Source organism: Streptopelia decaocto (assembly GCF_964273445.1).
Source record: "Streptopelia decaocto genome assembly, chromosome: 8".
NCBI classification, from domain to species: Eukaryota; Metazoa; Chordata; class Aves; order Columbiformes; family Columbidae; genus Streptopelia; species Streptopelia decaocto.
In genome coordinates, this window is record NC_138662.1 from 9,307,567 (window position 1) to 9,333,356 (window position 25,790).

At 42.9% G+C, this 25,790-nt stretch overlaps 1 protein-coding gene across 3 annotated transcripts in view; it reads right to left on the bottom strand.

Moving 5' to 3' along the window:
* The window catches only part of ITPR1 (inositol 1,4,5-trisphosphate receptor type 1), a 175,089-nt gene that overhangs the window by 72,027 nt on the left and 77,272 nt on the right, over positions 1–25,790 (bottom strand). For all 3 annotated transcript variants that reach the window (XM_082060206.1, XM_082060205.1, XM_082060207.1), the window contains 13 exons: positions 25,524–25,685; positions 25,255–25,425; positions 24,218–24,283; positions 23,168–23,305; positions 21,561–21,686; positions 21,004–21,204; positions 19,271–19,522; positions 18,595–18,720; positions 17,732–17,860; positions 14,213–14,333; positions 13,387–13,571; positions 11,889–12,037; positions 10,880–10,991 (listed from right to left, as the gene is read on the bottom strand). In XM_082060206.1, the coding sequence (XP_081916332.1) occupies positions 10,880–10,991; positions 11,889–12,037; positions 13,387–13,571; positions 14,213–14,333; positions 17,732–17,860; positions 18,595–18,720; positions 19,271–19,522; positions 21,004–21,204; positions 21,561–21,686; positions 23,168–23,305; positions 24,218–24,283; positions 25,255–25,425; positions 25,524–25,685 (1,938 nt within the window). The remainder of the gene's footprint in view (positions 1–10,879; positions 10,992–11,888; positions 12,038–13,386; positions 13,572–14,212; positions 14,334–17,731; positions 17,861–18,594; positions 18,721–19,270; positions 19,523–21,003; positions 21,205–21,560; positions 21,687–23,167; positions 23,306–24,217; positions 24,284–25,254; positions 25,426–25,523; positions 25,686–25,790) is intronic.

The following is a 25,790-nucleotide window of genomic DNA, read 5'->3' on the forward strand; positions in this document are numbered from 1 at the left end:
CTAGCACTGCAGAGAAAGTGGAAATGGTTTGAGGAAATGCAGGAAGATTTTCATTCAGGTTTAAAGCCTCAGGATTGCCTCTTTTTTTTTTTTTTTTTTAAATTTTTTTTAAGCTTACCTATGTAGCAAACATTCAGAACACTGAGTGCTGAAAATGCTCAAAATGCACTTAAAAGGCAGGTGGAGATTCCAGTTCACAGACTGAGTCTGCTCCAGATAGCAGCTTGAGCAAAACAGGACGGAAAACATCTCCTATTGTAATGTTACAAACAGGTGGGAAATAACCTTATCAGAAAAACCCACGTTTGCGTGAGCACACATGTATGAACACTTTCAAAAACCTGATCCTCTTCTCTTTGCCTCACCAAACTTTGGAATTTTGACACAATAATGGACAGACCAGCCCACTTAAAAGCACAAACCACCACTTCAAGCCATCTCCAAGTTCAAAGGACTGAGAGGTGCCCGAGTCCACAGACTGATGGCATTTTCCAAACTACCACATCTCCTTTGGGTTGTTTCCCGATCATTATCTAGATTGGATACAAAGGTGGTGCAAGGCAATAGTAAACAGACGCCTGTCCTGCAAGGTCTTCAGGATCTACACTGAGCATTTTGAAGAAGCTTAGTCAAACTAAATTGATTTGGCTCATTAGAGAAGCAATGGTGAGAAATGAGATGCCCTGTGCTGTGCAGGAAGTCAGGTTAAATTACTGAGTGGTCCCTTCTGGTCCTGAAATCTGTGAATTCAGGAACCAACCCAACTCCATGCATATGGTAGCTAATTATCGGGGTGGTGGGGGGAGAGATTTGGCATAGAGAAGAAAATAAAAAGGGGAAAAACACAACTCCAGAGTCAGTTAGCCAAAGATCACATTAAGCTTTTGGTAGCTTGGTTGTATATCCAGATGCAAAGAAATACAGTGAAGATCTCAGACATATGTTATTCTGAAACCCCTGCCCTCTGCCTCGGCTCCTGCACTACCACCTCCAGAGCCGCTGAATTCCAGGGGGACTGGCTGTTTAGACACATTCCTGGAAGGCCCTTTCTACTTTTTCTTCCCTTCACTAAATTTCTCCTCTTTTCTCTGTGAAATACACTCAGTATAGCTCTTACTTGAAAGACACACAGCAGAAGCACCACCCAGACTGATCCATGACAACAGGCGCACAAATTGGGGTGCTGCTCTTCATAACCCTTCAATAACACCAGAAAACTCCACAGAGGTTACCTGCTTGTCAAGTCTCCTTTGTAAGGCAAATAGTGTTACCTTGCAGAACTGAGAAAAAATTTGGATAGGAAGTTTGTAGCCTCTGCAGATGATATGTAGGTGTTTGTCAAAAAACACATTTGACTTGCTATGGATAAGTTTCAGGGCAGAGAGGAATAACTGGGAACTAAGAGCACAGAACTGCTTTGACAAACTTCCCACGTTACAGTTTGCCGTTGTAACAGACCTGCACCAAAGTTCCCGAGCAGGGTATTTTTAGGGATGGAGGATCTCACACCTCCATACATTAAGAGGCAGCAGGAGATGCAGAGCAGAACCTTGTCCTGGCACAGGCTCCTCCAAGCTGTGCAGCTCACCCAGCCCTCGCAAAAGACACAAAGGATTTTTGATTTTTGGGGGGCAGGGGCAGCCCCTGCCTCCCACCAGCACGTGATGGAGCAGCAACCACATGTGGACACCCCCTCGGTGCACACCCAGGTCAGGGATGTGGCTAAACTTCCACCCCTGCCCCTTTATCTCAGGGAATTTGCAGAGACTTTATGTGCTGCCAGACGATGAGGTGGGAAATCTGGCGTCAGGGCCGCCAGTGCCTGCATGAAAGGTCACTGAGCTCTGCCTACGGGAGCGCCTGCTCTCATTTTCCAGAGGTTTCAGCTGAGAAAGCATGTTTTCCTTGGGCTGGGGCTTTCCTGGAGTTAGAGACCTCGGTCTCCAATATGTCACTGACCTTAAATGGGAGTGCAATCACTTGCTTCTCTTTAAATCCTCAATCTTGCAGGTGTTTTACAAGATCTGAATATAGTGAGAACTATCTTCACTACACATTTTACAAGGAGCAGTTTTAATTAACTAATAAGATATTGTAAAGATTTTAAACTTTTTTTTTTGTTACAAATAACTATAAGAAATGTTCCACTCTCCTTTTCCAAAAAGCTCACCAATTCTAGTTCATGCAATAAAACCAGTCCAAATATTGGGATTTCTGAAGGGAAAAAAATATAAGGCAGCCCACAAAAATTTATGAGAGCCTGCATTTCCTCTGCTTGAGACATAACAAGTGAAGCACTCAGTGCAAAACACACAACAGAAATGACTGTGGAATAAGCTCTCTCTACAAGGAAAATATAAGTGCATCTCTCCAGTGCTTAAGAGGTTAATAAATTTTCCAATTCCAATCAGAAGATGCATAAAATAGCACATATTTTGCACCTTGCTCAGCTGCCACAGTTCTAGTTTATCATTGATAAAGAGCACTGAAGTTACTTCAGTCAACCCCCTGAACCAGGGTTTTCAGTTCCCTTTTCACCTACTTGAAACCTCAAGACCAAAGTGAAGAGGTGAAAAAAACAAAACAAAACTGACAACCCAAAACTACATGGAGTGGGTCTGCAGGTGTATTTTGCTGGATACCATTTTATCAGCTGCATAAATAAGTGTCATTGCTGAATAAAGATGGAAAAACCCCAACAACAAAAAACCTAGTCTTTTATTTAATTCAGTTTTTTCACTTCAAATCCTAAAAAGGACTAAATAACTACATGGGAAACTCTGGGTTCTTATAGGGTTTGGCTGGATTGGGTCATTTTGGTGTTTGCTGGCCCCTGCGCAGAGCCCCAGCAGCCCTGTGGGGGGTAAGCAGCAGAGCACCCCCTCTTCACCCCAACAAATAAAATCCAAACCCATCAGAATGGGCCCGCTGGTCACGGGAAGCGCTGGCAGCCCCACCGGCACGGCAGCCCCGGGGGCCGGCAGCCCCGGCACAGCCCGCGGTGACTGTAAACATCTCCACCACGTTTATTGGCAATTACCGCTGAAGGTCACACATCAGCAGCGGGCCGAAATTCCAGGAAAAAAAGCTGTTCTTATGTAACTGCTGCCTGAATGTTGGCAGGTGCCCAGCGGAGCCGCTCACTGCAATGTGGCTGGGAGGAGGGAAACAGGACAAGGGAAAAAAAAGAAAAAGTAGGACATCTCCCAGCTGCATTCAGCATCCTGAGCATGCCACCTGCAGGTCAGCACTGACTTCTCTGCTTTTTAATCCATGAAATACTAGTGTTTCTCTAGGACACATGCATTTTGGTGCCCAAGACTCGCACTGCAGGTAGAAACTGGGCCACGATGTCCCCAAACACCTATGGAGATCCAGGAGAGCGGATGGGAAGATTGTACACAAACAGAAACGCCTCAGCGGGGAAGGAGCCGAGCTGCTTGAGCGGCCCTGGACCACAGGGAACCCATGGTGGAATTCACCATGTCGACTTCGGTTGTGCAACACCATAAAATCTGCATTTGTATCTTGCCTGGACTTTTCATTTAACCCTCAACCCACTAAGCTGTTGTGTCTAATTACAACTGGGGTTTAGTTATCACTGTTGTGTGAAGAGTCAGACTTGATGACACTTGAGGCAAATTTAGTTTGGTCCTGAACCGCTCCTCCAAGAGATCAGCATTGTCACCAGCTCCATCATGAACAGGATTAGAGCAGTTCCAGCCCAGTAAGATGAAGAGATACTCAGCCCAAGGGCTTTTATAGGCGACATGCCAGTGAGGGTTTCTACTTTATTACTTGAGAAACACAGAGCCCATGCTAAGAGCACCCTCTGCAGCGCTTCAGCTCAGGTCAGACCACTTCAGCTCCCAACGCCTGCCCGATGCTGCAGGAGAGCCCCTGAGCCCGAGAAACGGGAGTCACGCTGCAAACAGAAAGACAAGCTCTGAGCACACAGCTCCCCAAGACCAGGACAAAACCCAACACAACCGTGTTGCAAGTAAGGTGCAAAATGCCTTACAGTTTCTGATGGTTTTGGTTTTCTATCAAAATAAGTTGTGCTTTTTATCCATCTTTCAAGATAGCTTTTCTGCTCTTTATTTTAATACTGGTCTTACGCAGTCCCTATTTCAGAACTACTGCAAGATGACTCTCATATCCTAATTTCTGTCTCCAGAGAAAAACCTTTTACACAAATCCTGCCATGTGCTGCAGAGTTCAAAATAACACCTACAAGAGAAATACACCACATTTCTGCCAGACCGGATCACGGCCCTCAGACTCTAGCAACAGATGTTTAAAACAAATACCACACTACATTGCTGCTTCTCAGAAAACTACAGCTCCTTCCTGTCCATCATTTCCAACAAAAAGGGAACTCCAGACAAACCCCTCAATAGAATGCACGAGAACTGGGCCGGCAGGATTAATCCTACCCATCCCCTCCTTCCCCAGCAGCCGAACGCTCCAGCCACCCCCCGGGCTCGGCTGGTTCGCAGGGGTCGGTTCATCATCCTTCACCATCCTTCCTGTTCTGTGGGGGATTTCCTACCATGAGGTGAATTCCAGCATTATTCACCCAGCTCAAAGGCACTCCCTTTCTTCACTCACAAACACATTAAGGGGGACTGGAACGCTGATTTTCTATCACTACTTGCAGTAACAAATGCATGGACCTCCTGGCATCTTTAACATATTTTCTTGTTTGGACACACCATGCACTGAAATTACCTCACAGTAAGCAACTTATATATATATAAATCTACTTATGTATACAATTACATAAATACTATAAAATCATGCCATAAGACAGTTGCTCTATTGGGCAATAAAAAGCATTTTGGCTGGTCAGAAAAAATAAAATGTGTAAAATTTGACAGAGAGTTAATAATTTTATTAATAAAGGAGTAACTAGTAGTAGTCTTTGCCTTAAATGTTTACAGTTTCCAGGATTGACAAGAGGGGGGGGAAAAAGAAAGAGGAAACCCCAGGATTTCCTTTGCTACTTCTCCACGGTTCAAGCCCCATCCAACTCCTTTTCCACAAGGAGCCACTGCTCATTGCCGATGGTTATAGACACACCTGCTCCCTCCACGAAGCTGCTCCATTGAGGAGCAATAAAGTTCCTCCTTTGCAGCCTCCAGACCAAATCCTAAATTGCTCCGCACACTCTAGCTGATTTATTACTGGCAAAGACAGCATTTAACAGCCAGAAACTGAAGGGGAAAGAGTTTCATATTACGACTTAATTTGCAATTAAACAATTTAAGTTTGTCTGAAGTTTCTCCAAGATAAAATTATGTATGTGTATATATATATGCTGTTCTGGGAAGCTGCAGTGCCACACAAATCTAAGGGGTCTAGCATCTGATGGAGACATTCATGTGCTTTCCAAAGACAGAGCACGATGCTGGTGTGCACTCCCATGGTAAGAGGGAGGAAAAAAAAAATATCTTGGTTTATAAAAAAAGAGAAAGATAATTGCACCAGAGGTTAGACACTACAGCACCTCCATGGCTATGTACTACTGTAAGTTTGGTGTGAAGGTTGGAGATGCACCTGAAATGTCTCATGCTCGCACAGGTCAGAGGTGACGGCCGTGCAGTACATGGATTTGTGTCACACAAAACGCTGTTCTGCAGACCAAAGCCCAACTCCCCTCCTCTGTGCACATCCCACCCATTAGCCATCTTCTGTGTGCACTCACGGGAAGGACACGTGAAGAGCAGAAAATTCCCACAAACAAACAGAATCATGACTACTCCAAGTAGCTTGAGCTGAGGATTTTCTGATAAAGAGCTTTTTGTTGAAGCTGAAACTGGTGATGGGAGGCTCGTGAGTTTTCTTATGAAAACTACCTCAGACCCTGGCTGGACCTTTTGCTCCAGCCTGGAGAGGGGGATGATGGTGACAGCACCAACCCACGGCACAGCAGGGGCCTGAGCATCCCAGCCAGAGCCCAGGTTAAAAACAAACCAAAAGAGCAACAACTCTGGTTTGTTCCTGCAAGAAATTCCACTCCCTGCCTCCCTTAAAAGCCCTGCTGAAAGGAGAAGATGCCCCAGCCCAGCCCTGGGCAAAGTGTACATTTGTTTTGCTCTACTTTTGTGACCAATAGTTCAGATTTAAAACCCATTTCAACAGGCAAGGTCCCCAAATATTATTTGGTTTTCAGAATGACATTTATCCGGGTGAATTCAGCTGATCAGCATCAAAATTAACAAGTTCTACAAAAACCAAGTGTATTTCATTATCTACTCTAATGAATAAAGAGCAGTAACATCCAAAGCATTTTAAGTGGTTAAATTTAGTTCCAAATAAAAGGCTGGCTTGGGAGAAAATGTAGGAAACAAAGCACAGAAAGGAAAATATTTCTTTTTTTCCTGGTATTTCAGTAAAATAAGGTGCCAGTCAATCACTTTCTCAGTATTATACATTTATGCAAAAAGAATCTCAAATTTAGCACCCACACACGGGGTTTTTTTGAGCTGGATGAGGAAGCTGCAGCAGCAGCGACGGCTCAGCTCCCACCACCCCCTGCACTGGTGCCAGAACCAGACATGCTGCTTTTAAAGTCCTTAGAAAGCTTCATTTCAGTTAAACTGAAAGGCCTCACTCATATATGGCTGTTCTGTCTATAAACCAGCTACATACAGCACAAATGCAACCCGGGATGTTGCACTGCCAACTGAAGAGCTGTTTTTAAAGGTAGGAAGCTTCTCACGCAGAAATAGCTTCAGAAGACAGTAATTTTCATAGGGTTACACCACATCGCTTTCACAACACATCTGAACGTTTTACGTGCCTTTATACACCAAACCTTGCCTAAGAAGCAAGAGGAAGGACAGCGAGATGCTCTGATGAATTGCCTGACCGTCACCTTTTTTGGTAAAGCCAGCAGCAGCGTGGGACGTGAGTGTCAGCAAGGGGAGACACCTCACCAGGGTCTTCTCCAGCTGCCTTTGGGCAGGTTCTGCCAACTTCTGCACAAACACCATTAAACCTCGCTATTTAGTTTTGCTAAAAGAGCCACTTCCCCAATGATGTGGTAATTGCAGCTGAGTGCTAAATGCTGACGTTTTAGTGGTGCTTGTGGTAGTTGATCCCCAAAGGCACTCAATTCTGAACATCATGGGATCTACAATGGTATGGGATTGATTGCTGACTGCCAGAAGTAATTACTGCATTTGGACTAATATTCCAAGGAATGAGATACGGAATTAGTTATGGTAACTATTCCCAGCATAGACACACAGTAGACTGAAAACTCAATTAATTAACTGACACAGGCATACAAATTGGAAAGCTCAGTACTAAAGAGACAACAGGACAGATTCACAGGGCTACTCATAAAACAAACACCATAGAAACAACACTGTAGAAAATAAATAAAATTAAAACCTCAGCATTATCCAATTCAATGGTAATCTGCCAGAAAAAAAAGAAGGGGAAGAATTGAAAGCAAGCATTAGTAAGAGAAATTACAAATAAATTTCATGTTAGTATCTTATAAATCATTTAACACTTTAATGCTGCAACCCAACACAGTGAATATTTTATAGTCGGCATGAGTAACATCTGCAAGCCCTGGGATGTGGTGGGTCAGGGAACCAGCCCTGCTTTGGAGGCAGGATGCACCCTGGCTTTGTTCCTGTGCCAAGGGACAAACCACACAGGCAGGCTGACCGGGAGCCAAGAACTTCACCCTTGGGCAGAAGAGTCATCAGTGGCGTGAGCTGTGAGCAGCAGGAGAGCAGAGCCTGGATTTCCAGTTTGGGGAGAGAAATGGAGTTTTTAAATCTAAGTCCTGCAGAACTGAGGCTAATCATCTGGTAGGCACCCAGACAGACGTGTATGAATGGCATGTTTCAGCAAAGTAAAAAACTTGGGTCTAGCCTACACTGTCAATGCAGTAAAGTTTTCTGCCTATTAACTATACCACAGTATGCTCCCCATCACTGAGCAGCCTGAGCGCCTGCCAAGACAAGGAGTCTTTAGCAATATGTAAAACTTCGAGCCTTCCCACAAGCTTCTGTACATCTGTGTTCTCACCGCGGGTTTTGCATGCTGCAGAGGAATCCCAGCTGCCTAATGAAGGCCCTCGCTAATGGGAGCAGACAGCACTGCATCCTCATGACGCTTCCCACCGCCAGAAGGGACAAGCGGACAGGCCAGGAGGGCGTGGCGCTTTTATTATTTGTGCTGGAAGATTAAGTGTGAGAGGAGGAATACAATTGTTCTATAAATCAGATTGTTCCAGAGAGCACCACATGGTATGACAGCAAAACCACACGCAATGCCAAAACTTCCATGGCGCTCTGCTGCTGAACACTACTTGGAAGTGACTGCTGTCAATTCTGTGAACATCTGATCTACAAGCAATATTGCTTGTGTGAGCGATGTGCTGGTCACAAGAATAAGTTTTGCCACTTTTAAGTATGCAGGGACTGCTGTATTTAGAATGGGTGCATAGTGGTTTTTTCCTTTTTTTAATTTTTTTTTAAATTTTTGTTTGTTTGTTTTTGTTACACTCCAGGATGACTTTTAAAATAAAAAGTATTGCCTTTTAAGTGGTGACTAAATACAGTTATATGAGTCACAAGGAAGAATAAATATGACTGCACTTCTGACAGCCCGACAGTAAAATCCGTTCTACTACTACTAGCAGTCTATCTGTAAGCAATCAGCTGCTTTTTCATATTCGGAAATCCACTTCACAGACAAGCATATTCTCCTCTTGCATTATGTAACTGATCTGTTTCAGAAATTAATGCATTTTCTACACTTTGAAGACTTTTAGAATCTTGTGGGGTTCTCCACGGTCTGAATGGTGCAAGGTATGTTAGTGGTATCTTGTAGAAATACTGTTTTACCCAATTTGGCCATATAAAGTCTAAAAAAACTCCTGGAAATTAATTTTAGAAAAATCTGTAAGTGGCATATTGCATCTGAAAGAAACAAAGCCCTCAAAACTCTCATTTGGGTTTTGTTGGTGCATAGCATATGTAGTGTTATCTCATCCACCTTTCCTTAAAGGTGACCTTGGACAGTCTCTCTTGGCTGTTTTTAAACAGAAGAACATACACTGGTGTGTTAACAAAGTGTAAAATGCGATCTATGATTGCAATGAATCTTTTACGTCCCCAGTTTTGGGCAACAGAAATATCAACACTATACTCTCGCTAAAAAGTATCATCTAGCCCAACTCCCTTTTGAAGTAGCAGACTAACTTCTGCAGGCTCCAACTAGTCCTCTTCCAGATCAGACTGGTATTAGTATTGCAGATAAATGAGTAAAGGGACCTTAAGAAGCCAGAAGGTCTCCACAGGGTTTCACCTTGTGCTGTTATGACCCAGCACAAGCTACTGCCACTTGAGCAGAAAAAGACAATGTGGTGCAAGTGGGTTGAAAGCAGCAGTTGCTGCCCCTTCCTACTTACCGTGCTCCCTTTCTCATCCCTCATTTATACACCTCTTTCTTGCAGCTGATGAGGGCATTCTCCCAAAGTCAATGAATTCAATAAAAAAACCTGCTACTAGAAAGTGAAAAAACCTCCCAGGTAGGACTGCAGGTGTGGAGCAAAGCAGCAGCAGCATCCGGGAGAGGGGCTGGACCTCTGACAGCCCAGAGGTGGGAGCAGCACGTGGGCAGAGCATTCCTGACATGGCACCAAGCACCGCTGCGGCCATCCCTGCCCTTCGGGTGTTTTCCTGGGTGTCTCCCGCTGCGTGCTCTGGGTGTGCTCGGTAACAGCCCCCACACGTGTGCAGCCTCCTAATGTGTTTGCTCTCCCACCTCTGGGTCCCCGTGCCCTGCTGTACAAGTGCTTGTCTCTTGCTGGACGGGCAAAAGAGCACAATGTCCTGCTCCTGTGTCCCCGTGCCCAGCCTGGCTAGTGACAGCAGGGGTCCTGTGCCACATCCCAGCGGGTCCAACAATGCTACCGGCTCCTTTGTCTTCAGAGCATCTCACTCCCTTGTGGCTGCAGCTACAGCGATAAATAATTATTACTATTATGAAACTGTCTTACCTCTAAAAATTTTGCCTTTTTGTGCTGTGAATCTAGTACTATGCAATAACTTTAAACCCCACTGCAAGTGAGAATTGGATATGAAACACCGTCTGCTCCCGGGCACGGACTCCCAGTTTCACATCACTGCTTCCACCAGTCCCAAGAGCCAATTCACAATCACTTGCGAGCACGCTCACTGGAGGCTATACTGCCCTGTGCACCTACAGCGTGGCATGGCAACAACCTGGGTTGCTTAAAAATGCATGAGATACCTTAGACTCGGATTTGAGATTGACTGTAGGAATGTCTAGGTACACAAATATACAGGCACATACACATGCTTCTGATGCAAATAGAGAATAGGTCTGTACATACAGAAAATTATTCTTCTCAACAAGACAAAAGAGTTGTATGTAGGAAAGAAAGAAAAAAAACATGGGTGCATGTACAGACAGTTTCCATCTATAAATCACAACAAGATGATGACTCAGATGTATATAAAATAAAACAAAACTACAGAACATCCCCTTGATGCAAGGTTATATGACCCGATGAAGAGTCACCTAGACTCAGAGAACAGATAAAGAGGTTAGGGCCTTCGTAAAAAGTTAACAAAATTAGACATTTTTACAGTGCCAGCAACCACAGGAATTAAACTTGCAAGTCTGAAGTAGAAAAGCAACAGAAACAAGCTTACCTTTCAAATTATATTTGAAGTTATTAGTTGACTAAAAATGTTTTGTTCCTGATCCAGTACAGAAGTGCTTACACATACAAAACACAGCTTGAAAGAGCAAGAATTTTATTTTCCTTTACTGAACAATAAAGACTCTTTAACAAAGAATTATGAACTGTAAACTACGTTACCTTTTCTCCATAGCCTCTATCTTTGGTCATCATTTCCCTGAGCGTCTGCAATACTTTAATACATAGTTTCTCCTCGTTCTCCTCTAGGAGCTGTTTTGTATGCTTTATTAACCTGAAAATAACCAATCAATCACAGGTTGTTTTAGTGCTAATATTCTAAAAATGAGATAAGATATACATGGCTACCTTAACTGGTTTAGGCTACAAAGAAGTTTTACTATCACACCACTATACAACCATCCCAGGAACTTTCCCTCAAGAGCAACATTGATCCAGCTCCCAAGGGCTTCGATGAAGCTGTGAAGGAAAATGCAGATGCTGGGCACGAGGACAGGAGATCCAGCCCTCTGACTACAGGCAGTGGGATTTAGGACCCGATGGTCCTCCAGAACAAGCATTTCACAGTAAGAAAGAAAACTATTCCACATACCACTTTGTTACTTACTCAGGTACCTATTTTCCATAAACTCTGTATATAATCCACCCCTTCCAGAAGGTGATCTGAGAAGCTGGATTCTGCTCTGAAATGCCCTCTAAATGACCTTGCAATCTTTCCTTTTCCTTCCCTTAAATGTGGGCAGCATCTGTGTTAGGTGATGCATGTGATAACAAGTGACTCTAACATGCTTGCCCAGCACTAAGTGCCACAAGATCAAGTACCTTCTAGACATTACTAGAGTTGAAGGCAGGTATCAAATAACAGGGATCAGCTCAAGCATTTGTTACTCATTTATGCTACTGTTCAAGACACTTGTATTCTGCAGCATATACTGACATTTTTAAGCATTAGTTGTGAGAGCATACCAAGCAGTCCTTCCTCATTCCACCTCACCCCCCGCCCCAAGGAGAAATTGCATTTACCGTATCACAGAATACTGTGCTTTACAAGTATTTCAAAGTATATCAAGTATTTACCAAGCTGGGCAAGAGGACACAGTTCCACAGGGCTTGGGAAAAAGCAAAACATAATAAAAACCCTCTCAGTAAGCCAGACTTCAAGACAACCTACTTGCAAATGAAACCTCCGCTCTCACATTTCCTCCTTGCATCTGTGTTCTCTGGGAAGAGCAGTTCAGGCCTGTGAAGCACATCTACCAGTACTGACAGCTCTGCCTGGACAAGAGGACGTAGGCGATCCTCTAAAGCTGATACTATGTCCTAGAATATAACCACATCAATATTTTAAACAAACATTAAATACATATAAATTTATAGGCAAATTAATTTTACAAGTCACAAAAAAGGGGGAGGAGAATTAGGTCTGTCCTCCCTGAATAAACTGAAGACCTCAGAGTTTGGTCAGATAAGACTTTCAGTTTTATTGTTTAATAATTTTCTTTAAAAGGGAAGCCCTGATTTCTAGCAGTCTCCCAGATTACTTAGGTGCCCTGCCTTCCCCCCGTCTTTGTAGGTGCTCTTGTTGATATACAAGAAAGAGAAAAAAACAGATTCATAGCTGCACTGAAGCTTTCATAATGATCAGGCTATTTATGCTTACAAGAACAAACTAAAAACATTACCATTAAAATTGTGCAAAAATAAAATTATTCCCCTTTTCCTCAACGTTTGGAAAGCTGTAGCTACCTTAAAAATGAAACTACATTTGTCCTAATACTTACACAAGCAGAAAGTACCAGGATACCTAAGAAGCCAGAGAGGAAGTTTAATCAAATTGAAATGGACAAATAGACACAGGAAGGGATAAAGAGGGAGAAGCTGTTTCAATGGGACTGGGTTGGGCAGTGTTTTTACATTACATAATATAAGTTTACATAAAGTTAGTTAGAACTGTTTGCCAGAAAAAGCTTTTGACCAGAGAATGCATCTTCAAAGGATAAAGGTGTCATTCAAGATGATGAATTTCATTTGGTATAAAAGAGGTCTTATTGAACGGTCTACAGATCTGAACATAGAATATAGCTATAACACACCAGTCTCTATTTCTAACATGAAGTATTATGTTTAAATAGCTATTTTGGCAAAAATAGTATGGGAATGCACACACTTGGCTTCAGGGAATGACTGTGGCTGCAACTGGTTCACAAGGAACCGACACATATACATTTATTTCAAAGCCTGCACTGGTTTCCGGGAAGGGCTGTGGCACCTTCCATCCTACTGAGAGTTTTGGTGTACAAGGCGCAAAGCACTGGCAGAGTCTGGAAGGCTGTGATGATGAAAAAGTCTGGTCTTATCAAAGAAATATTACTAATGGTGGAACACAAATACTTTAAGTACCACAGCCTTCAAATACCAGCATCTTCTATAGGATGAGTCCTTCTACACCTCTTGGTCATGCACATTCAATTACCTGTCTCAATACAATTGTTTACATTTGATTTTATGTATAGTATTACAGTATTATTATATGCAGCATCAGCTAACTTGATTACCATGTGGTATTTTGACTAGTTAATTCACTCCGAAATGTTGTTCAAAGTTAACTCCTTCTGTATAGGCATGTGAGTAAGTGCTTATCAAAGAAGGAAGGGGTGCTGTGTACTCACCTGTAATCTTTCAATTATGTTTCGATAATCCCTGGAGGCAGCAAGCACCGAATCTCTGCGGGCAGCATTCCTTGCGGTCATTCGCCAATTCATTGCAGTCTTCTGGACAATGTTGTGGGACTTCAGGAAGAGATTGTTGACCTGACTGTCCAAGTCTACAGGAATTGCAATTGCACGGCTTTTCGCTGCAACAAGCAGAAGTTAGTAAGAACTGACCCCTTCAGCCCGTGTATTACAACCAATGCAAGAGCAAGGCAAGCTCTACCTGCAATTCCTTCTACAATCTCCTTTGTGTGTGTTTTAAGCAACGCAACGCTCAGTCCCTGTGTGATGGGCCAGACCTCTCCATAGCATTATATTTAAAGGCTTTCACACCTCAGAGCTGTTAACTGTCTTCAAAGCATGGGAGTAAGAATCTGTCCTCACACACACACTCCCAACATCTCCTGCTAACATACATGTACATCCATCCAACAGAATTTGGCCTCATAGCCAGTACAAATTACTCTTCTTGCTACTGTAAGAGAAGCAAATTACTGAGAGGAGTGACGTGGAACTATTTCCCTGCTGCAGATCAACAGGACTGCAGAGAGTTTTGAGGTTAAATGGAGAAAGCACTTCAGGTTACAGTGACACCACCTATTGCTCAACCATGACAATCTATCAACGTGACTCTGCCTTTATACTATGCCTTGGCTCCGAGTCATCTGCAAGTGGCACCTGTGGGAAACAAACTGCAGTTTCTTTTTGGAAGGATGACATGTAAGGAGCAAATACTGGATGACCATGTCTGCAGCAGTTAGTTGTGATCACACCCATTTCTTACCTACATCTGAGAGGACCCGAATGCAGCTCTCCACCGATGCCTTTTGGCTCGGCATTAACCAGTTGCAGTGGTACACTCTGAACACGCCTTGCAGCAACTGTACAAACACAGGCTGGCGAGTCTGGAACATAGGGTTAAAGAGCAGAAAATCAAACTTGTCACGCCATATTGAAATGTATCAGCATCACCTTGACGTGATACCAGTTACTGGCTTAGGCCATGACTCTGCACACCAGTCATTTCTAACTGGTCTGCATCCACTTGTTAGGCAACTTCATGTTGTAGACAGCGTATCTGCCACACAATCAGCAACTGAATGGAAAGGGTGGGAACGAAGGCTGGAAGGGAAACATTAAATAGCTTCTAAAGCGCAAAGCCTCAGTAATTGAAGCCTGACTAAGCAAAGGAAATAAGTAGTCATCTTCATCTTTTTAATCAGAGTTATCAGCAAACCTGGCAGACAGAGATTCTTCTTTTAGCACTGACCAGTAGCTGACTCAATAGTCCACAGGTAAATGGGACTTTGCTCTTGGCTCCAGAGTTGAAAACTCATAATTTCAAGTATTATTAGCTGGTGTCTAATTTACTGCAGAAACCAGCTGTATGTTTGTAACTTTGAGCACAGGCAGTAGTTAGTGGTAAACACTACAGCTGCTATGGAACAGCCAAAATTAAGGTGTGGTTTTCAGCCTGTATTTCACAAAGTGATCTTCCACTAAAGACAGGTGACCTACTCCAACACACACATGCACATGAGCTCTGGTCTTTCATCTTCGCGACATCCCAACAACAGTGACCAAAACTCCCTATTTTGTTTAATATAGTAATTATTTAGTAAAACACAATTTCTTTTACCTGTAGAGAAAAAAGTATTTTAAATATTTAAAAAGAACCTACATTGAAAGGGAATACACCATGCCCTACGTAACAGCTATGTAGTGTGTCTATCAGCTAAGTGAACTACACCACAGTGCAAAGCCCACAAGACTTAGGAACCAGTGAAAAAGTACCTCTTTTATTCTGGTCAAGATTAATGCCTGCTTGTAAGAAAAAAGTGGAGTTAGATGAAAAAGCCAAATCCATTAGATAATCAAATCTAGTTGGTCAATTCGTCAAATAGCACCATTATGAAATGTACAAAAGGAGAACCAAAATTCAAGAGCCAAAAATTACTAAAAGGCAAATAACTATTAACCTTTCTAGAAATAAGCCAAACACCAAGAGCATGGCAGACAGCATTCTCCAAGGGCACTGAAAATACCTGCAATTTTGTATTTAAGCCACCCACATATTCCTTTCAGTTCATGTTTAAAGACTTTTCAGTTTTAAAAAGCTTCAAAGACATTTAATTTGCTTAAACTAGGTTAATAAATCAAATAAGAAATTTACTACATGTTCCACATGCCTCCAACTACACTGGCGAAGGAAAGCCTTGGGCAGTAGCACCCTTAGGTGGCAAACAGGCTAAACAGTACTTGTTAAAGAGGAAAAGTTTTGGACATCTGTTCTTTGGAAAGACATATTTATGTTCTCCTAATTTTATATTATTTGAACTGCATGACAGACGCACAACGTGTTCCTTGAACAAGCAAGGCTGGTCCTGACTCAAAGGAGGCACAATTTAAGTTGAACAAGCCATAACATGAAAGAGCATGAGACAAGAAGAGGCTCGCTTGGGAAGAAACGAGATGACAAGGTGCAGTAGAAAGAACAGGGAGTGACTGAATCCAAAGGCAACGCGAAGGACAGTGGTGACAGTCACCCCATCAGGTCACGGTGGCTGCAGACTGCCCTGCAGCATCTCAGACGGGAGGGAAAAATCCCACCAGAGGAGTGATGTCCACAGCCTGGTGGTCCAGCAGGCCCATACTCCTCATGTGGGAGAGTCCCCAGTTATTGTCAAGAGTCTTGACAGGCAGAAAAAGGGAGAGAAGCAGAGCTTTTAACTTGGAGATGTAGAGAAAATACTAATCTAAGATAAAACAAAGAGCGAGCTTTCAACTGTGATAGTAAAAGAGAGGTGAAATAAGTTACTTCATACTGCTAGACAGGGAGAGATTGAGAAACTAAAGAAAAACTGCTGACATAAAATTTACAGATGGCTAAAACATGATGGTAAGGAAGTGCATTCAAATGCTGTACACTCAGAGATGACAATTAAAAACATGACAGCCAAGGTATACTGTACAGAAGGAAGAGAGAAGGGCAGAGCCCTAGGGGACAAGGCTAACTGGGACTCAATTTCTCATTTATTTTGATTACGTTTTGACAAACAAGCATGGAGGCTGATATTGCAATAGGGGCTGACATTTTAACATCAACTGCTGGAGTGCTCGGACTTGTGTGAGTTAAGTCACAACCCTAATAAAGCTGCTCATCCCAAACACAGTTGTTGTGGCTCCCTGTGCCCTCACAGGCAATGCCCACTGTTTGGCAACTTAAGAGTATTTGAGCTGATCTCAAACACAGCTCTGTTGTCTTCAGCATGCCCATCTCCTGGCCTGGATGAGGAGGGCTGCCTACCCCACGAGAAGCAGAGCTGCACTGGATGCTGAACAGCTGGTAGATCAGGCTGGTCATCCAGACACAGGTCAAGTACATGTCCTGACTCAAGGAGGACAGAGATACAGGTAGTTGATAGGGCAAAAGCAGGAACATTATTGCTCACACTAAGCAGAAAGAAGTCTTGACCTGATGCACAGTCACACAGTTTTACACACACTTCCCTGGAGCACTACAGTCACCCAGGCAGTACACCATGATCCAAAGAGTTGGCGTAAATTCTTTGAAGAGGAACTGACATGTCAAGTTGCCAGATGCCCTTTATGGCCACTTTTGGGAACCAGACGCCTCCTAGCCTGCTGCCAGTTGCATTCAATTACAAACCTGGAGTTTGCACTGTGAACAACTGCCTTTGGCACAATGCGGTTGCATCAAGTTTCAACAACTACCATACTCAAACTTCTGACAGACCTGCCAGGCACCTGACCACTCCACCCACACTCCTCCCAAAAAGTTATTTATGAATAAAAGAGTGATGTTATCTTTGTGCTGCAATACAAACATTAGGGCAGTGTCCTGACACCGCTGTTCTGCAGTGGAAATTTCTACCTTCTGTCACTTCACAGAAGTTTCAAGCTTCTCCTCCACATTTCCCCAACTTTTGAACAAGACAAAAAAACCCCTCAGCTTAATGAAACACACTACAGCTTTTGGAATGTTTTTGGTTTTAAAGGAAATTGGAATCTTATTTACTCAACTGTACTCTGATCTAAGGTCGCAAAGACGAGAAGCAGAGCACTTAGACACTTCAGTCTCTCTAGAAAATATTGTACTCTGATCTAGAAATCTTTCCACTTCTACAGGAAAAAACAACATCCTGGTCACAAAGAATACATATATGCTCCCCCATTACAAACACGTGTGTTTCTTTTTAACTGGTAAATGGAACCCAAGTGGAATGAACATAATTGCATTTGCAACATATTTTCACTTTCCTGTCACTCTACATTTTCCTACCTGCAAAGTAGTGCTCTGATCAGAGAAGGGGGAACTGAAGAAGGTGGTGACTATACTCATCACTATTTCTGTAACGTACTTCTCCAATATGGAGTCAGCATGCTTTCTGTCGCTGGTGTTGTTACAAGCCTGCAAAGACAATTTATTCTTAGGTCAGAAGCAGCTCAGTCATGGTAGATCAATAAGCGTTATGGACTGGAATTCTTGATTTCACACTGTTTCAGCCACAGCAATTCCCTGGCAAAATGATATTTATGACACTTGGATCTCTGGATTTCCAGCATACACAAAAGCAGAAGCCCAACAGAGTTACTGTTTTAATGTGTTGGCATATAGCATGTTTAGGAGAGAGGGCAAAAAAAACCAGAGTGCCTTTAGAGGAAAGAAAGTAGTAGGGCAGGGAGGACTGAGGTGTAATGCTTTCGTATGGGGAAATACTTGGAATCCCAGGCAAAAAGCCATATGGCCAAACAAATGCCAAGCCTGGAAAAAATTTGTCCTGACCTGCCAAAAATCGTTGACTGTTGCTCAGGAAGGAGCTCACTGTCCTGGCCAGAATAAGCAAGCCAGGTGGCAGAACAGAAAAACGCATTAGACAAAAGAGCAGGGTGTGGGGCTTTTCTGAGGTTTGGTTTGGTTTTGTTTTTTTCTTTATAAAAGGAAAATATTAATGTGTTCCATGGAATATGACTAATGAAATCCACAGGCATGAGGAAAAGAAGTCACATAAAAACTTGAAGGAACACAGTATTCAGGATACTTATTTTGCCTTGATGCACTGTTACGTCTTATTCCTACTGCTCTATACAAAATAGGTTTATTTAAGCTTTTTAAATTCAGTTCCTAGATACAGAAAGCATTACCCGACAGATGTCAACCAGGAAGTTCTCAAATAGCTTCCACATATGATTACTGGTATAAATCTCCTTCATTTCTACTTCTGTGTCCACATAGCAATGATTCAAGAAATTGATGTACGCAATTTTGACCTAAAAGTAGAGAAAAAAAATTACCATTAAAAAAACCGAAAACCTGAATGGTGTTATGAATGAACATAATGTCACATTAAAACTGCTATATAAATAATTTGCAATTCTGCTTCTTCCTTTTATTTAAGCACTGGTGAAATTTAATGCCATGAATAGCAAGACATCATCCAATAAAAAACCACCAGGATTACTGCAGACAAAACATCAGCATAATAATCAGTTCCAGTTCTGCAGAACCATCTGTTCAAGGTTAGCAGCATACTCCATAAACCTCCCTGCCTCAAGAACCCTATAAAACAAAGCAAGTACAGCATCACATCTTGATTTTAAGGGCAAGGAAAGAAGTACAAAAGGATTTAACTTAACTATCCAGATTTTCTGGTGTTGCCAACAGCAGATTCAGGGAAGGAATCTAGTTTCCCAGCTCAGAGCTTTACTGTCCCACCTGTACCACCACCTCTCCTAGCCCAGACTCAGTAACATCAAATCTCTCGTCCAAAGCCAGCACATTTCAAATATACATTGGCCAGTGCCCCCAAACAGCCCTCACCTCAGGTATGCAATCCTCATGGGTTACTACCCTAACAATGTCATCCAAAGGAAGAAGGGAGTTGCATTTTATTTCTGTGTAGACATTTTTGCCTTCTGTGCACACAGCAAGCAGTTCTACTAAGTGGATGTGGTACATCAGTGGGCTGTTTTCATCCATCCGATCCCTCTCTGATCTCATCATTTGCACCAAAGTCTGGAAGGAGGCTCTGTCATTGTAAAACACTAGGACATCTTCTCCCGCATTCACCAGCTACGAGAAAATAAAATATTCCATCAGCAGATCAAAGCCCGTGCATCTCCCCGCAGCATCCTCCCCTCATCTGTGGGCTGACTGTTCCAGTGCAAATCCCCATTTGCTATTCTTTAGATACTTAAAAGGAGCGCAGCCCACCGAGGCAGCTGGGCATTCCTCCTGTGCTCCCTTCACTGGATGGAGGGCTCAAGTAGGACATTTTCTCTTAAAGAATTTTACCACTTCTGAACTGCTGAAGAACTTCAAAGTCAGTTCATCTGACTGCTTAGACAGAAGTTGTGCCAAGAAGCTTGTGACTTTCCGTTGTGATTTTTATTTCACATATATTGCCTCAGCTGACTTTTTAAATACAGCTAGCTGGAGACATAGCATTTTGTTCAGAGAAACACCCCAGGGGCACAGCGGATGGGAGGGCTGCAGGGCTCAGTAATTCCACCCTTCTGAACAAACATCATCAATTTTCCAAGGCTAGTGAGTGACATGTTAAGTCACACACTGAAGATTCCTATCGCCTCCACATTTGAGACCCAGATGGCCAGATTTTCAGAGCAGTTTAGACCTGCCGTAACTCCACAAAGGAATGGAGAAGGAGCAAAAACCAAGACCTGCTTTAGGCTTGGCATGTCTGAGCACACAGCTGGAGGGACCTGAGGCCGTCATGCCACAGGGTTTGTGGCAAACAGCTGGGCAAAGCGCAGACAGCAACCCCCAAGGCAACCCCCTTTTCCCAGCAGCCGATGAACCCTGTGGAAGCTGACTGCTGAGCACCTTACAAACTCAACTCCATGTAGAGAAGCTCACAAAACCAGTTCTGAACTAAACGACAAGATATGGAAGACCTTTGATCAGTCTAGTAAGACTGATACACAGAAGGCAGAGCTTAACAAATCTGATCCTCGGGCTCCCCCTGCTGAAGAGGCCAATAAAAATCTCACCAGATGTGTTAATATGCTGTCAAAGAGATCATGTCCAACATCTAACTCAAAGGAATTTATTCACACTTCTCTTCCTTCTCCCTTCTATCCTGACACCACAATTTCCCAGTTACTTACACACCCAGATTTCTGAAGACCCTGAGACTTTTCCCCGCTTCAGCACTTAAAGAGCTGAACATGAAGGTCTTGGTAAGATAAGAAAGTAATTAAAATACCATAACTACTTCTCTTCTAGCCAATTTTGCTAGAGAAAGACACCCTTGCTTCATAAACCCACCTATGTGCTGCTGTGTAGAAGCCTGGAAAGTAACTTGTTGATACCATTAATAAACAACCACTCATTATACCTACAGGTGGGGAGCTAAGAAAGCTTCTGGTCACAGAAAAGCCTGTGCTTTCTGGTAGCTGTATGCTCTTTTTGCATTCTGAGAGCTAACTGTCAGCTTCTTGGCAGTCCCAGAAGCGAGAGGATCAATTTGTCATTTCCACCAAATGGTATGTGAAAACTTCTGTTCAGACCTTGCAAATCTCTGCAGCTCTCACCTCAGCCATTACCATATCTTGGCATTTCTTAATGAATTTTCCTTCTGCCTTGACAATTGTCTGCAGGAACTTTATGTACTGAACATTCCTGCCATGTGTTTCGATACAGTGGACAAAGTGTTGAACAACGCGTTCATTAATCTCGCTGCAAAGCTGGAAGTTGTTCATGAAAATGTGCTGCATTGTTACTGCTTCCAGAATCTAATGGAGGGGATGAAAAAAACCAAGAAATTAGAAAATAAACAAACCAAACACATAGAGAGGTCAGGATAAAGTCAACACTCCTACAGGACTGAAAATAACATTTCTGAGGACCTAATCTTTCAACAACAGTAGCTTGCACCTAAGTCTATTTTTCAGTTCACTTCAGCTTCTTGAACTTTCTACACTGAAATGGTCCTAAACAAACGTATATTGCCCACTTTTGAGGCTTTAGAAGAAAAACAAAATGTGACCCCTTCAACCAATCTTGCATAAGAATGGGACCAGAGGGATCACCAAGAACAATCTTTTCTTGCTAGAAAACAAAATAAATCATGGCATGACGTTATTCTTACCCCTGGGTTAAGGAACAGGTTTATGTGCTTGTGCAGCAATGCCTGGTTCTGTTGGTTCCCAGCACAAAAGTTCTGTAAAAACTCATGTGCAAGCTTCATTATCTCCTGCATCCTTGTGTCTTCAGCCTGTGATTGCATGACAAATAAGATGGGGTTAAAAAGAATCTGAAGGTTCACCTTCAGGTGAGCACTGCATGAGCTGCAGCTCCAGCTCTGCAAGGGAACTGTCACGTCTCTTTCTTACTCCAAAGAAAAACAAACCTCCACCCAGTTCACAGACATTAAGGATGAGTTTTGCCTGCTTCACAGTTTTAAAGATCATCAAAAATAAAGACCATAACAGAAATTACAGTAGTTTATTCTTTAAAATTGCATATTCCATGGTCAACCCTGCCAGCAACGTGCTTTAGTCACTTTTACGCTTCTGAACATACCAGTACATTGGCCAAACCACACATCATCACCTTGGGGCTACAGAGGAAGATTGCCATGTTCCACTGAAATGCATTTCATCAGTAGATAGGTAGTTCGGCAAAGAAGATTGGAAAGTTATAATTGCAACAGCTAAGCCCAGTTTATATTTACTGGAATCCACACACTACTTGCTTGCTTCCAAGTACAGTTCAGGAATTGGTGCCTTTCCCCTGACATCAGTGTGGATTACCAGTCCACTGGTATAAAACGCACTTTGGAAAAACAGTGTCTGCTTTTATTTTTAAGGAGTTTCATAGACTGGATGTTTCAAAAAGATGGACCCAGTTTGAAAGCACTATATCTTTGGAATTAGGTTCATCTTTTTGAAAAACCCTGTATTTCCGAGGGTGAAACAGCTTCCAAACTGCCTGTCCAATACGTTTTCATATGCATGGGACAAAAAGGTGACAAGAGGTGTTGGAGGGTTGTTTTGCTGCCAACATTTTAGCAAAAATGAAGCAAGACAGCATGAGACTTAGTTTAACATTAATCAAAGCTACTGTCTAGAATTACGGGTTCTCAGAAACCTGTAGCATTTGGAACAGATGACAGCAGAGTGACCAAGGAAATGCAAATTGCTCCCTCACCTATGCAATGATGAGTAACTGTCATCTGTGACTAATGTGCAGCCAACACTATGAACTTTGGATGTGCTTCATCAGCACAATGCTGTGCTGTGCAGGCTCCAACTGTACATTTTAAGGGCGAGTTTGGGACTCTACACGGCTGGGGGGGCATCTGTGTCTAACAACTGATCTGTGTCAACTGCTGATAAATCCCTTGGGGAACCAGGCACCCTTGTTTCCCTTAGTGCTCCCAGGGTGGCCATCACACAGCTACCTCACAGCAATACCGAGGGTCTTGCTTCCACCAGCACAGCTTAACTTCAAGGTGACACATGCTTCCCATGAAAAACTCAGAGTTGAACCCTGGTCTTACTCTGATAGACGATGGACAAGTATTTCTTCAGGAAATAGTGCATAACACTGTATATTCAAAGACTCTATTTTTGAAGTGTGAATAGTTATATAGTCTCTTTAAATCCAAAATAAAGGTGGAATGTTCAAGAAGGAAGGTATTAAAAGACTGCCAACATGACACGAAGCAAGGCGAGAGCGGTCCAGAAACCAAACCTTTTCATAAGGGATCTGCAGCAGCTCCAGCACGACCGCATGAGCTCCCATGTTCCTCAGAAGTCGCTGCTGCTGTTTACGGCTCTTCCTGACCGAGGCGCTTTCCTGAACGCAGAGCTTGCTGAGTCGCAGCAGAATCTGGAGAAGACACTTACTTTAGAGCTAAAATTCTGAGGTTTATTTCAGAACATGCCAGGTGGTTCTGAGAGAGCAGCAACAGGGAAAAATGCACATCCACAGCCTAGAGCGCTTCTAGGCAGCAAAATCAAGTTTTGTGGTCTCGGCGCAAGGAGGTAAGACCAGGCTAAGGCCTGGTTGCTCCTGCAATATCAGTAGAGGTGCAAAAGGACTGATCTGGAGCCAAGAGCCACCCAGAAATGTGGGGGAAGGCAGCAGTGATAGTGTCTGTCGGCCCCCTTGACCGGCAGCTGCCACCCCTCCAGGGACGCCACAGCCAGTGCTGCCTTGTGCCACTGGGCACAGGGGAGGGCAGCAGCATGACAACAGCGCTGTCATCACATCTGGGGTTTGCTGATCTGGGAATCATCCACTGCATCTCTCACTGGAGCTGGTCCTGTGGAATTCAGCTGCGTCAGCCCTGCATCAGGCTCTGCAGTACAGTGCCATGGAAAGCCCATTAGCTAACACTGCACCAGTGCCAAGGCATGCTCTTTGTCTGGTATTTTCTAAATTAAATTTCAACAGCACAGTGGTTTTGAGTGCATGGTACTCAGGACAGGACAAATTAAACAGCTTCTCCACTTGCTTACTTCCTTTGTAGCCCTGAACAATAAAAATATTGTGTTACCATTGAAACAGCAGCAAAATGTCGCGTTGCTCACTAATCCATTCTTTAGGAAAGAATACACGTGTCGTGCTCATTATATTCCTAGCTTCTCATTCAAGTTGGGATACGTTATTACTCAGCAAATAGTTTCCACAATGGAAGAGTGACTCAGACTTTCCTAGGTGTCTCTCTCTGACTGCAGCTCTCCAGAGCTGCAATACTCATTTACACTTCCATTTAACTATCAAGAAACAAAGTTTTACCTCTTTTACTACACGGTAGTTGTAGCTGCTAGTACTTTCAGGCTTTTGGGACTTGCTGTGACCTTCCTGCAGATAAAATCAGACAATTTATTAGTAGCTTATAGCATTGTCTTCAAGAAGGCTAAAATTACCATTCCAGGATAGTGCATGATCCCTTCCTGGAAAGAAGTGTCATCCTTCAATTTTCTGACAATCTCAGAAAAATATATATAATTATATTGTCAAGTCACATTGACCTCTGTGTCATAAAATAAGGTGAGAGTGGGATGATTTTAGAGACAGCAACCTCCTGTGCTTTCCTTTGCTTGTCACATTCTGTCTATAATCAAGTCTCCCCCCAAAAAAGTCTTAATTTCTTTCCTCCTCTACTATTATTAAACTATCACTGCACACATATCAAGAGATACCTCACAGAACTACACACTAGGAAAGGAATGAGTAAATTACTCCTATTTACTCCCAGCAATAAATGTTCATAACCCAGGGACTATCTCTTGCACCTCACCCAGTCTTTTCTATTTGGTTGCAAATCATACTGAGACAAAAGGTGTTTAATTAGTTCTAAGCCAGATGTGCATGCCAGGAAAGTCTGGTATTATCTGATACAGATAAAGCCCTAACATTTACCAGGTTTCCTGAGAGCTGTTCTCTTCTGCTATATAACAATAGTGCCATGATTCAAAATGCATCACACAAATGCTTCACAGCTCTGCCCTTACACTATCTGAGGTACTTTTGACCAGACTAAAAACATGCAATCTGCCAGTGGTGAAAGGACACAACTCAGGAACCAGAGCAAAGCCAAACCAACTGTTCTGTTGGAGCCTAAACATGACACATCTGTGGGTGTTAATTCTGAGCAGTTTCCACCTGAGACTAAATGGCATCAACCAGCAAGTTCTCTTCTTATTCAATTTGAACAGCCTCACCAGGCTACACAGTGTGCTGGAAAGACATTTTTTCAGTCACAGTTCTGGAAACAGTTACATTTTCATAAACTATTAATATATTAGTTTGTGTAAACAGAACATAATTACCTCTTTTTTCTTGTGCTCATTTTCACCTTGCACTCCATCCATGGTCTCATCAGGGCCCTGGCCTTTGTACACCCAAAGCTCCGATTTTTCCACAATGGACCTCAGCTGGTCCAGATCTTGTTTTATCTGCTTGTAGTTGTCAACATCTTGGCTGGTAACAAGCAGTTGAACCTTACATGAATGCAATCCATTAGTTGCACAAAAGGGTTATTTTTAGCTGCAATATATACATTCAGATGAGGAATAACGCTCTTAATACATACACATACCTGCTTAAAAGCTTGAAGGACTTCTTGTCTCTGACTAAAGTGTCGGAAAAGTAGCTGAAGTGCTCCAGAGACCAGAGGAGGATAATCATGCATTGTTAAATGCAACAAAACTCTGAGAAACGTTCTGCCACCATGATCATCCAAATCCAATGGTGTATTCTCCTCACTGAAAACGAAGCATAGGAGTTAACTGGCATACTAAACTGAATGTCTCAGCACATTCTTAGGTCTAGTCAGCAGTGGCAGAAAAATCTTTCTTCTTACTTT